General features: G+C 43.3%; 1 protein-coding gene across 1 annotated transcript in view; it reads left to right on the top strand.

The window, feature by feature from the left end:
* Positions 1-262: 262 nt before the first annotated feature.
* The window catches only part of npc1 (Niemann-Pick disease, type C1), a 23735-nt gene continuing 10618 nt past the window's right edge, over positions 263-13379 (top strand). Inside the window, exons 1-10 of the mRNA XM_007897234.2 lie at positions 263-505; positions 5351-5482; positions 5999-6105; positions 6740-6900; positions 7743-7910; positions 7991-8240; positions 8635-8714; positions 9893-10263; positions 11961-12187; positions 13159-13259. Of these exons, the coding sequence (XP_007895425.2) occupies positions 428-505; positions 5351-5482; positions 5999-6105; positions 6740-6900; positions 7743-7910; positions 7991-8240; positions 8635-8714; positions 9893-10263; positions 11961-12187; positions 13159-13259 (1675 nt within the window). The 5' untranslated portion in view covers positions 263-427. The remainder of the gene's footprint in view (positions 506-5350; positions 5483-5998; positions 6106-6739; positions 6901-7742; positions 7911-7990; positions 8241-8634; positions 8715-9892; positions 10264-11960; positions 12188-13158; positions 13260-13379) is intronic.

Genomic DNA, 13379 nt, shown 5'->3' with positions numbered 1-13379 from the left:
CTCCGAGATAGGGACACTCACTCTCCCGCGGCAGCTCCGAGATAGGGACACTCACTCTCCCGCGACAGCTCCGAGATAGGGACACTCACTCACTCTCCCGCGGCAGCTCCGAGATAGGGACACTCACTCACTCACCCGCGGCAGCTCCGAGATAGGGACACTCACTCACCCGCGGCAGCTCCGAGATAGGGACACTCACTCACCCGCGGCAGCTCCGAGATAGGGACACTCACTCACTCTCCCGCGGCACCTCCGAGATAGGGACACTCACTCACTCTCCCGCGGCAGCTCCGAGACAGGGACACTCGCCTTGCGGCAGCTCCGCGGTTAGGGACGCGCACCAGCGGCCCCTTCCACCACAGGGGACACTCGCCTCACCGACGACACTCTCGCCAACGGGCCACGACAGCGACGCTCGCCAGGGACGATGTGGAGCCCGGGGCGGCTCGATGGCGGCGGCGGCGTCGTCTTACTTCTGACTTTACTGGGATTTCCGACGCACTCGGTGAGTCGGCGTTACAGCTGAAAATGTTCTTCGATACAAGAGAGTGGGGGGGGGGTTAGGGTGTGGAAATAGGCCAAGGCCCCTGTGTGTGGGCGGGGAGGCCGAGGCTGTGGCGGGGGGACTAGGCCCGGCTCTAACTGTCCCGCCCGCGGGTGGAAACTTCTAGACTGTCCCCACAGGACACCGCCGTGTCACCCGGCAGCGAGGTATTGACCCGGGGAGGGGGGGTCACTGTATTGGTCGGTCTGGGTTGGGAGCTCTCGTGCACGACACTGTAAATAATAATAATAATAATAATAATATTGTCACGCCTTCTTAGACGTCTCAAAGCGCTCCTCGGGATACACTGTAAAGTGAATTGACCGGATGTTTTGTGGGCGAGACAATTGACCTGACGCGGTTGCCCTGGGGAGTGTCAGTTGATTGCGTCACTTCTTTAATGCTTGCGTTTGATTTAGTGCCTTATCCGAAGCCCTGACCTGTCTTATCGCCTGGAGGTGGGGGGGTATCCTCCCGACGTTTACGGGGGCTTATACGGGTATTGTACGGTCAGTGAGACGCCTCGAAGCACTTCGCGGGTAATGCTGTCGAGTGGAGTGGCTATTTTGTAGGTGAACGTGGCAACCATTAGCACACGGCGATCAACGTGTCGCGTTCAACCACGCAGGGAATGACTAATTTAATTTAGTGGGCTGTTGGCAGGACACGTGCCGAGCCCAGCATTGCACTGGAGTGTCAGCCTGGACTAAGCTCAAAGTCCTGTCTGTGGTGACTTGAGCCCACAACCTTTCTCTTGGAAGAGAGCGCTACCATTTGAGCCAGGCTGACACCTTAATCATTTCACTTTTTTTTATTGGTGAGCGAGGTTAGGCCTTCTCACCCCCCATTAACCGAATTAGACCAAAACTTCCACCTTGGGAACGAGGTTTGTCCCCGCAGACAAGCTCTATTTCCTCCCCCCCCACCCCCATCAACTATTCTAGCCCCCAAATTGTCCTAAGGACAATGTGGACCTGAACCGTGTCTTCGTGACCACCTGAGCAAGTCAAATGAACAGATTGCTTCTCCTGCAGGGCAAGCCCGGCCTGAACCTAAGTGACCAAGTGCTCAAGTGAGCTCCGAGTTCCAGCATTCTTGCTCCCTCTTTGTAAGGGCAGATCAAATTAGATCATTTCACTATTTATTGACTTGCTGGGGGGCATTATTGATGGGCAGGTCCAGAACTCTGCAGCCCTCTCCCTTGTTTCCTTCAAGATCCGTCTCTTCGAGTGTGCCTTCGATCACCCTCCTTTCTCCCCCCCCCCCCCCAACCCACCGCCCTCCCTGATCCTGACCTCTAGCTCGGGTCTGAAACACTGGTTGTCCAGCGCTTTGGGATGACCTCCCAATGTGAAAGGTGCCGTACAAATGTAATTTTGTTGTTATATATTTTCCTGCACTAAGCTCTGAGGAGCTTTTCCCTTCCAGCTTCAATGGAGTGAGTTTAAGATCCTCATTCTTACATTCAAATCTCTCTTCACCCGTCTCTTCAACCTACTCCAACCACCATCCTGGCTGCTTCCTTTGCTACGTGAACGCCTCATGTCCCCATCCGCCACAACATAGGCAGGCTTTCAGCATTCTGCCCCCACTATATCCTAGAACTCTATCCTGGATTCCCTTCCTCACTTTCATGAAAGGTGCTATATGAATGTAGTTTTTACTGGGGAAGGGGTGTCACTATTGGTGTTGAGCAGAAGCCACTATTTGGGGGGAAGAAAGTGGAGGCAAAACACTCCTGTAGAACTTAAACTGCATGTGTTCTGCCAGTGTGGGTTTGTTCCTCTTGTCTTGTGATTCACTCACTAACTGACTATGACTTATACCCTTTTGCCTTTTTTCCACCTTCCCCCAACCACAACTGGTGCTGACCCCAGTGCACTGTGTATAAAGGTTGGCTGTGTGATTGCTTGTGACTAAAACCAACCCTTTATTAGCATATTCCAGATAAGATCTTGACTGTTTGACTGTTCAATCTAATACTGGTGCTGGCCCCTGTGCACTGTGTATCAAGGCTGGCTGTGTGTTTGCTTGTGACTAAACAAGTCACATTATTAGCATATTCCAGCTAGGGCCTTGACTGTTCAATCTGACACTGTCTTGTTGGGTTTGCAAAGCCTTTTCTAAAGGAGAAATTAGACGACTAAGGTATTGTTGATATGCAATGACCGAAACCTGTTGTCCAGAACCGCCTGCAATTTTTTGACAGTTTCTCTGTGGATGAAGTTGTATTTTTCTTAAAGTAGAAATTATTGCTAAGGAAGATTAATTTAACTCCTTGATATGCAGTGCTGCTATGAACTGAAAGGCCTGCACAATGTACTGCTGGTCAAGTTTTTTTTACTTGTCTTTAGAGCTCAATATGATAATTCTTTAAAACGGACACTTGAGATGCCCTTTTTATACTACCTCACAAAGGTGTTAATCATATTGGATGTTCAGTTATTATATCTACCCAATTGCCACAGTTAGTGAATCCCCTTAATTTTCATAGTTTGCAGGTTTGAAAAATCTTTACTCCTTAAATTATATTTAATCCTTGCATTTCATATAAGGGAGGAAGTCTCAAGCACTTCATACAAATTACTGTATACTGTACACAAATTCACGATTTGCCCACAAGGCATGGGGTGGGGTAGACCTGTTTTATTGTACAAAATGAAAACTGATGACTCCAAACTTTCTTCATTTTAATGCACTCTCTCTTGAGGAATGCAGTTTTCTTATGGAGCTGGTGCTGAGTTGTAGTCAGTCAATTTAGTAGAAATGGTAGAGCTCTACGCACGATTCTCCAAATGATTAGTTTTGACTTCCACCAAGGTATGCAGACATTGTTCTGGAGACGATTAGCTGTTAACCTGTATCACCTGTTCATTCCTTCATCTACCCTTATCCACCTGATCCTAGTCTGCTGAGCTGGGTGGATGCAGAGTGTTCTGTTTATCTCCCTTCCCCCACAAAACCTCAGCAGCACACAATTATTAACTTTGGACAGGTCTTTTTGTAAATGAGATTAGACTTGAACAGATAGTCGTGAGTTGAAGGCTCTCCTGCCCCACCATTGACGGGAGAGCCTTCAGCCCCTCTGCCCCCAACCTCTGGAATTCTATCCCCCAGTCACTTCGCCTCGCCTCCTTCAAGTCCCGCCTCAAGACTCCTCTTCGACCATGACATCGGCCACCCTCCTTCCCCTCTCCTCCCTTACCCCCGCAACCCCAGCTCGGGTCTGAAATGCTGTACTCTGTCCAGCGCCTTGGGATGTCCTCCCGACGTGAAAGGCGCTGTACAAATGTAATGTTGTTGTTGTTCTTGGATTGATCAATGACCAACATATGCAAATTTGAGCTCTTGCTAGGTGGATAGCAATATCCTACCAGGAACTCCCTGTGAGCTTCACAGTGAGCAGCTCAGCGTGAAGTGTGTGAGGGTAAACATTACCCGTGGCTTCTCAAAGCCTTTCACATAAGGTCTCTTGCAACATCTTGCCAAACAAAAGATACAACAGCTAATCTGCAGCAGCTATGACATTTCTATAACACGAGTACCTCAGTAATTTGGGAATAAACTTGTATTTTGGTTTAGGTGCATCTGATGCTCATCTCACAGCTCAAAGGAAAGTTATGTAAAATATCAATTACCTTTGTATTGAACCTTTTGTGTTGGGAGGAAATCTCAAAAGTGCTTGACACTGCTTGCTGGGCAGCTGAGATGGGGTTTGGGAGCCAAGGAGTGGAGCGGGGAAGGATGACCAAAAGCATGGTCAAAGGTACATATTGTAGTATTGCAAATATTTCGAAGACTACCAACATCAAGCACAATACAGTGGAGACCTCAAGTCTAACTAGAAGACTGAGGTTCAGTTACCAAGCACTTGGAGACCTTCATAAGGAAGGTAGTATGGTTCATGCTTCTCTAACTACCACAGTAGGAAGATACTGGTTAAGTGGACTGCACAGCATGTGGGAGAGCACTTTTTTTGGTTACAGCATTCTGAATTTCAATGCTGCCTCTGCAGTGAATAGAAGTGCTTATTGCAGAACTAAGTCACATGCCTACTCCAGTGGAGTAAACAAGTTTTCTAAGCCTCTCCTGTATTCATTGTTTCTAGTTGAGCTTTGTGATAATTTTACAGAATCATGCAAAACTTGAGAGGGAAGAAATTATTTTAATTTGTTGACTTTCTCAGATGTCATTTTAATGGAGATTTTCAGTGGTGGGAGCTTTAGAGCAGTATTTGTCTTTTTAAGCCTTGAGGTTTTTAACTATTTAAGCCCTGCTATATATTGCTATCGGCTTGTTGCATAAGGGTTCTGCTGACACCATTAACTAACTTCTTGTGAGCTGGTTGCGAGTTGACTGAAGGCTAGCACTTACAGTTGTCCATCTTTCTTCTAAAAACATAACTGCTGATGCATTGCTACCCTTTGTTGGAGGGCGCTATATAAATGCAAGTTGTTGTTGGTGGTGTGCTATACCTAGTGAGGACTCAAACCTGTACTTGTCAGATGGTAACGGGGTGTGGGGGATGGTGTGTTATCAGGCTCTTGGCTCAAGTTAGACCATCGACTGCCCACTACAATAAGTGCAGGTGCCAGATTGGTATCATGGTATCTTTTGTTTCCCTCTTTTTCCACCTCTTGCAGCAAGATGTTGGCTGAGAAACAATGTGCATCACTTGTGCTGCATGTAACCTGTCTCAATGCCCACTCAAATGAGGTGCTAGAGAACATCTTCTGACACTGTTCTTGGTACAGAATGCATTCGGGGAGGAGAAAATGATTGCATTAACTCAAGCTTTTTTTTTAGGTATTAGCACAAAATGAAACTTGTGTTTGGTATGGTGAATGTGGAACAGATGAGGCAACTCAAAAGAAGTACAACTGTAAATATGATGGGAAACCAATACCACTGCCCAAAAAAGGATATGACTTACTCCAGGTAAGCAGATTCATACTTGTCATGGGATATAAAGCCTTGACTAGATTAATGGGTGAATCCTCAATGAGTAACTGGTGTGGGTGGGGAGTGATGCAACAATAATCTTTCCACTTAGTCTGTCCTGGGACTTGCTTGATACTTGAAGCATAACAGATTAGATTTTAGGTTTGCAGGCTTTTTTTTAAAAAAGGGAATGAAATGGGAATAGATAATCATAATGCTAGTTTAGGTTTTTTTAAGCTGACTTTATGACTGAAACCTTGGCCTTCCTTGCATATGACTAAAGTTGGTCAGGCAGTACAGTGTTGCTAACACTTGAACCTGTCAAAATTTACCATAAAGATAACACAATTCTGAATACTTGTTGATATGTAAACCTTGTCACACTTGTGAAGTTACTAATTTTATTGCTGTAATGTGTAGCCTTATTTCCCCAAATTTTCTTTTGTAGTAATTTTTATATATATACACATACTCAAAACACTTTTGACAATTAAAATGCTTTCTCCCATCTAGGAATTGTGCCCCAATTATTTCTATGGAAATGTTAATCTCTGTTGTGATGTTCACCAACTCCAGACACTTAAGGATAACATGCAGCTACCATTTCAATTCCTGTCCAGGTATGTTACTTTTTTCCTCTTCCACAAATTATCCTTTTCGGCCCTTTGTATATGGGGGCATCTGAATAACTAGATTTGTTAACTGCCATAATCAGATAATTACAAAGCTTGAACCATGATTTCTTCCATTCTGGGTCAAAGAATTGCTACATAACATTGTATGGCGGATTCTCCTTTAGTTTTTTTAAAAACACTTACTACCTTAGGAAGCTTCAAGAGCACATGGCAGCATTTGACATTTCTAATTTTTAAAAAAAACTGGAAAAATCATGTGGTCCAACTTACTGCTAGGTAAACTGAGGCTTGTGGAGTAAGGAAACGTGCCTCGAGTTTCACCCCGACCAGGAATCAACCCTGGGTCCTCTCGCCTGTGAGGTGAAAGTGCTAACCACAACACTACGGGACTCCACAACTGGAATGTTCCTCAGGGATGATAACCTCTTGGTAGCAGGCTGACGATGCTATAGATTCTTCATGAGATGGAAGTGAACAATAACTGATCCTTGGAACCAACTAAAGGATGGAAGGGCTCCCCAACCCTTGGCAAATTGTATTCCATCTGGCATTTATCAGAATAATGCTGTGACCTGGAGATTACCACAAATGACTGACCTATTGACTATTTGTCTTGCAGATGTCCATCCTGTTTCCACAACTTCATGACTTTCTATTGTGAGCTCACTTGCAGTCCTTATCAGAATTTGTTTCTCAATGCCACTAAATTTCAACGGTACACCGAGAACAAAACCAGCATCACTGAGGTGCAATACTACATTGGTTCAAGTTTCACAAATGGTAAAATTTATAGCTTTCTCAGGATTTGGACAATTAGATCTTTTGTAAACATTTGCTTACAAAAATGTTGGTATGAGTCCTAAAATTGCATTGTTCTAACATTTAAAGTGTAAGTTGGCAAAGCCCATCAGCCTAATTGTACTTGCTAAAGTGTGACTTGGACTATGACAGTTGTGAATGCGTTTGCTGAAACCTGCAATACTTGGTGTAGGTGGGATGCATGGAATTTTTGGCTGGTTTGGATACCCTAAAACATGGTGATGGGTTTCTGCACGTGTCAGACAGAACCTAGACAATATTTTAGTAGCTTGAGTCTACCCACATGTGACAGTTTCCACTTCAGCTTGTGGTTGCTCAAATTACACTTAGCTTGATATTAACTTGGCCTAGCCAGGGATCAAACCCAGAGTTTCCACATTTGTGAAACACTTAACCTGCTGTTTGGCAACTCAGTTGAGAGTAGACATCTCTCCTGCTTAGCCTAATTTCTATTCATTTTTTTAAATAAATTTAACTAAATCTCACAAAGTGAATTATTTTCATACTTCACACATACCAACTGCAGCTGAGGCATGGACCTACACCTTCCCCCTCAGTGTGTCTGACATTAAGAGCTAAGAGACCTCTTGGAATGATGCAGTCCATGTCATCTCCGCATGCTGGTTTAAGATCAAAAGATTCCTCTTAAATAATTGTTAACTAACTGGGTTATGAACTCTTATGTCCATGTGGAAGGGCTCAATTTTGTGACTTCCATTCTCTGATGTGTAATTTTGGAAAGATCAAATTTTTACCTTTGACCTGAATATAACTAATCTGATGAATCTTGCATTTTTTTTCAGCCATGTTTAACGCCTGCAAAGATGTTCTTTCTCCGTCAAGTAATGAAAAAGCTCTGGGGCTGCTTTGTGGGAAAGATGCGAAAGACTGCAATGCAACCAATTGGATTCAGTACATGTGCAGCACAAGCAATGCTCAGACTCCTTTCAATATTATTCCAATCTTCTCTGGTAAGATCCAGGAGCATCAGGCTTTCATTTTTTGATATTGACCTCTTTTGCAGTACTAGTGAGTTTCTTTCTCTTGATAGATAATCGTATTGGAAGAATGCTCCCTATGAATAACGAGACAAAAGGTTGCAATGAATCTCTGGATGATGGATCTGATGCATGCAGTTGCCAGGACTGTTCACTGGTTTGCGGACCAAAGCCAGTCCCTCCACCACCTGCTGTTCCATGGACCATCTTTGGTTTGGACGCGATGGTTCTTATAATGTGCTTCTCCTATTCAGCATTTATCATACTCCTTGCAGGAGGAGCTCTTGGCATGTGGTGTTACAGGTAACCAAATACTTATCTAAGTATTGCAGGGAAGGAAGTAGCTACAATGCATTTAAGATTTCAGTGCAACTCAATAGTGTAAATCAATTGAACAAAATCACTTAATGGGGCATCCAACTAAACTGGCACAAACATTTTTCTCTACATTTGTGTTGCACTTAATAACAAAAGGACCATATGGATTTGCATCAGTTCTGTCCCTTTTTAAAATCATAAGCTAAGCTACTGGAGTATACATTTATAACTTTGAAATTTCACTTGTGCAGTGTTTTTTAAATGGATATAAGCTTTGTATTCTCCATTGACAATACCATTTTATAAATGGTCAGTGTAAATGAAAACAATCTTGAACAAAATGCTAGAGATATAACTGCTGCACTGTTTTTCTGTGTAGGAAGATGAGTGTTGCCTCTGAATATGCACCAATTATTGGCACCAGTGGAGCTCTTTCAATTAACTTCAGTCATGACTCAGGTAGGCTGATTTGATTGCTGCAGTGTGATTGCAGAATCCAAGGGCAGGGTGAAACTTTAGGCAAGCTTTCTTACTCCACATGCCTCTGTTTACCTAGTAGTAAGTAGGTTGTTAGTCATTGTGGAGTCCTGTAGCTCAGTGGTTAGAGCACTCGCTTTGCAAGTGAGAGACCTGAGTTCAATTCCAGGCAGGGCGAAACCTTGGGCAAGTTTCCTTACTCCACACGCCTAATAATAATCCCTCCAAAACCCAAAACAATAATTAAATTGGTCATTTTCAATCTACGACTGTTTGTGGGACATTGCTGTGCGCAATTGGCTGCCACGTTCGCCCACAAATATACAGTCAATTCACTTTACAGTGTGTTCTGTGAAGCGCTTTGGGACGTCCTCCCGACGTGAAAAGCGCTATATCAAATGCAAGGATTATTATTATTATTATATTTCTTGGATCACTTTCCAGGGATAATCCCTTTTATAAAAATAAATAAATTCACAACCCAAAATTGCTGAACCCACGACTGTTTGTGGGGACATTGTTGTGCCTAATTGGCTGCCGAGTTTCATTTGCGAAATATGCAGTCAGTTCACTTAACAGAATATTCTGTGAAGTGCTTTGAGACTTGAAGATGTAATAAGGTGCTATATTAGATGCAAGGATTATTATTTCAAAGACATAATGAGGCCCAATGCAAAGATTAAGTATTTCAATATGATACTTTTGTAACTGCTTTTTACCTTGAAGAAACTCCTCAATTTTTTTGCATTATTCATAATCCTTATATATAATTGAATAATAATCCTTGCATTTGATATAGCGCTTTTCATGTTTTCTGAACATCTCAAAGCACTTCACAGAATATACTGTAAAGTGAATTGACTGCATTTTTCTGGGTGAAACACGGCAGCCAATTGCGCACAGCAGTGTCCCACAAACAGTCTTGGATTGAGTGACCAAATTATTATTTTTTTCTTGAGATTATTATCAGGCATGTGGAGTAAGGAAACTTGCCCAAGGTTTTGCCCTGGGGGGAATCAAACCCACGTCTTGCTTGTGAGGCGAGTGCTCTAACCACTGAGCTTCAGGACTTAACTCAGACAATAAGAGAAAGAAGGGATGGAGGGTCATGGAACAAATTAATTTGCATGTTTCAATATATTAACTTTTGTCCTCCACAGATAAGATAACCTGTTGTGACCGGCTAGGTGCAAGGTCTGAGGCACTTCTGCGTCGTTTATTCACAAACTGGGGCTCTTTCTGTGTGCGACACCCAGCTCCAGTCATTGTCTTATCACTTGTAGCAGTATCCATTTGCTCGTCAGGCTTGCTATACCTAAAGATAACGACTGATCCTGTAGAACTCTGGTCTGCTCCTTCCAGTGAGGCCCGCAAAGAGAAGCATTACTTTGACTCGCATTTTGGACCCTTCTTTCGCACTGAGCAGTTGATTATTACAGCCCCAAACAGATCAGCAACCCTTTACTCACCTTATCCATCTGGTTCAGACATATTATTTGGGCCTCCTTTAGCCAAGGATATCCTTGATCAGGTTTGTTATATTTATAGTTTACTGATCACTAGGTGTGTATGTGTGAGAGGAAATACTTAGAATTGTGACTAACTAATCTTGAATACTACTCTTACCACAATGATGTGTAATCTATTGTATGTTGTAATTTAATTGACTGGCTCCGATGCCATGGCCACCATGAAACAGAGTGTGGTGGGGGGAACAGGGAAATGGCTGATTCCTGTGTTGTCAGGCTGAAGTCTCTTGCTATATGCAGTGCTATTGACATCATCTCATGCAGGAAATGACTGGCCAGTCACGTGCAGATACGTATCTCCACTTTCTGCTGCCTGTCCGACTCTGACTGCCCTACCCATTTGGGTTTAGTTTACAGGATTAACAGAAGCTAAATGGGAAGAATTCATGCCACTCCTGTATTGAGTTAGGCTGGCTGATCTATCAGGGCCCTGGGGTACTAGAGACCTGCCTGACTGAATTGGACTCAAACCATCAGAGGACTAACTATTCTGACACTGTTGCCAAAAGTCCTATTGGAGTCCTGTAGCTCAGTGGTTAGAGCACTTGTCTCGCAAGCGAGAGATCTGGGTTTGATTCCTGGCAGAGCGAAACCTTGGGCAAGTTTCCATACTCCACAAGCCTAATAATAATAATAATAATCCTTGCATTTGATATAGCGCTTTTCACGTCGGGAGGACGTCCCAAAGCGCTTCACAGAACACACTGTAAAGTGAATTGACTGTATATTTGTGGGCAAGCGCGGCAGCCAATTGCGCACAGCAATGTCCCACAAACATTGTGGAGTCCTGTAGCTCTGGTTAGAGCACTCGCTTTGCAAGCGAGAGACCTGAGTTCAATTCCAGGCAGGGCGAGACCTTGGGCAAGTTTCCTTACTCCACACGCCTAATAATAATCCCTCCAAAAACCCAAAAAACAATAATAAATTGGTCATTTTCAATCCACAACTGTTTGTGGGACACTGCTGTGTGCAATTGGCTGCCGCGTTCGCCCACAAATATACAGTCAATTCACTTTACAGTATATTCTGTGAAGCGCTTTGGGACGTCCTCCCGACGTGAAAAGCGCTATATCAAATGCAAGGATTATTATTATTATTATTATAAACAGTTGTAGATTGAAAATGACCAATTTATTATTGTTTTTGGTTTTGGAGGGATTATTATTAGGCGTGTGGAGTAAGGAAACTTGCCCAAGGTTTCGCCCTTCCTGGAATTGAACTCGGGTGTCTCACTTGCAAAGCGAGTGCTTTAACCACCGAGCTACAGGACTCCACAATAATCCGTCAAAAAGAAAAAAAAATAAAAAATTTGGTCACTCAGTCCACAACTGTTTGTGGGACACTGCTGGGTGAAATTGACAGCTGGATTTCACCCACAAATATACAGTCAATTCACTTTACAGTACATTCTGTGAAGAGCTTTGAGATGTCTCAGACATGAAAAGCGTTAAATCAAATGCAAGGATTATTTATTGGAGCCATTTAGCTACAAGGAAACCCATTCTTAACCTGCCCCAAGTCTGGAAGTGACACTGCCACTTCCTGTGCAGTTGTCAGTAGTAATATAACAATTGGAACTTTTTTTTTGTAGGGTGGGAAGCCATCTGATAAGTAGTGGTCAGCACAGGTTTACAGACCTGCTATGAGCAAGGTAGAGCTCTATTGAGAGGTGCTATAACTGGGTGTTTATTGGTTTTAGGTGTTGGACTTGCAAAATGAAATTGAAAATCTGAAAGCAGAATACCAAAATGAAACTGTGATGTTAAAGGATATCTGTTTGGCTCCTCTGGCTCCATATAACAACAACTGTACCATCTTGAGTGTGCTAAACTACTACCAGAACAGTCATGATGTCCTTAATCATTCTGTTGGTGATGAGTTCTACGTGTTTGCTGATTATCATACCCACTTTCTGTACTGCACTAAGTAAGTGACCCACTGCCCAGCTTTTTTTTATTGTGTGGGAGAGTCTTTTCAGGAGACTGAATTTTCTCATCCCTGGGACTTGGCTTGAATGCAGTTGAGATTGACTTCTGCTGAAGACCTCAATTGGATGCCTTCATTCCTGCTCTTTCTCTGCCCCTCCTTCCTATAATCCTTTCAAACTGATTATTTTCAACCCCTCCTTGGCAAATGCTGACCTGCTGCACCTCCCAACCCCAACCAATAGCATAGCAGCCAAGCTTTGAACTCCACCCACCCATTGAGACTTATTAATTTCTTCTCCTTGTCTTTGAATCTTGCCTTTATAACTTACCTCTTCAACCACCCCCACAATCATGTAAGTCTTCCCTTGCTTGGCATTTGACCACGCCCCTGTTGAGCCCTCCATCAACCAGCTTGAGGTGTTGTATAAATGCATATTAGAGTGCACATAGTTTAACATTCCCATAAGTGAGCCTTGGAAATCCTGCACTGACAGTACTACATCACTATCTCTGCTTGGATGCCTGAGCTCGGTTTCCACTCTGAATCGTCATTTACCAGAGTTTGAACTGCACCTGGTAATCTTTGTCCCTCTAGTTTAACCCGNTTTTGTAAAAAGTCAAACTTGCTGATGCTCACACATGCTAAAACTAACTTCCAGAAGCTGTGGGCAGGCTTTCTGTAAAGTATTTGGCTTCATTGTGATTTGCACACTCCTGGATAAAGTATCCTTGCTATGATGCTGACTAAGAACACTGCCAATTGAATGACATTGAACTGAAGCTTGCCATATTTTAGTCCCCTTTTACAAAGTGACTTGGATGTTCTTCATTCATGGTACAGTAAATCCTGGATAATGTCCCCCCAATTTCAAACCTTAAGAATAGTCAGAATTTACTTTGTGGGTGAATTAATAAACAAAGGTGTGCTTGCTGATCCTGTCAATATAACTAGTGTTCTTCTTTTAACAGAGCTCCATTTTCACTTAATGATACAACCATGCTACATGATTCTTGTTTGGGCACTTATGGTGGACCTATCTTTCCATGGCTGGTGCTAGGAGGATATGACAGTAAGTGCAGTTAAATAACCTTGTTAAACCTAGGTGTGACAATCCCCTACACTTTTCAGCCTGTTCTGTGAAGTGACTTGAGATTTTATCCTGACCTGAAAGGTGTTGGATCAATTGCAA

This window comes from Callorhinchus milii, unplaced genomic scaffold, assembly GCF_018977255.1.
Source record: "Callorhinchus milii isolate IMCB2004 unplaced genomic scaffold, IMCB_Cmil_1.0 Scaffold2, whole genome shotgun sequence".
Classification (NCBI taxonomy): domain Eukaryota; kingdom Metazoa; phylum Chordata; class Chondrichthyes; order Chimaeriformes; family Callorhinchidae; genus Callorhinchus; species Callorhinchus milii.
This window is presented reverse-complemented; position numbering and strand designations above follow the sequence as displayed.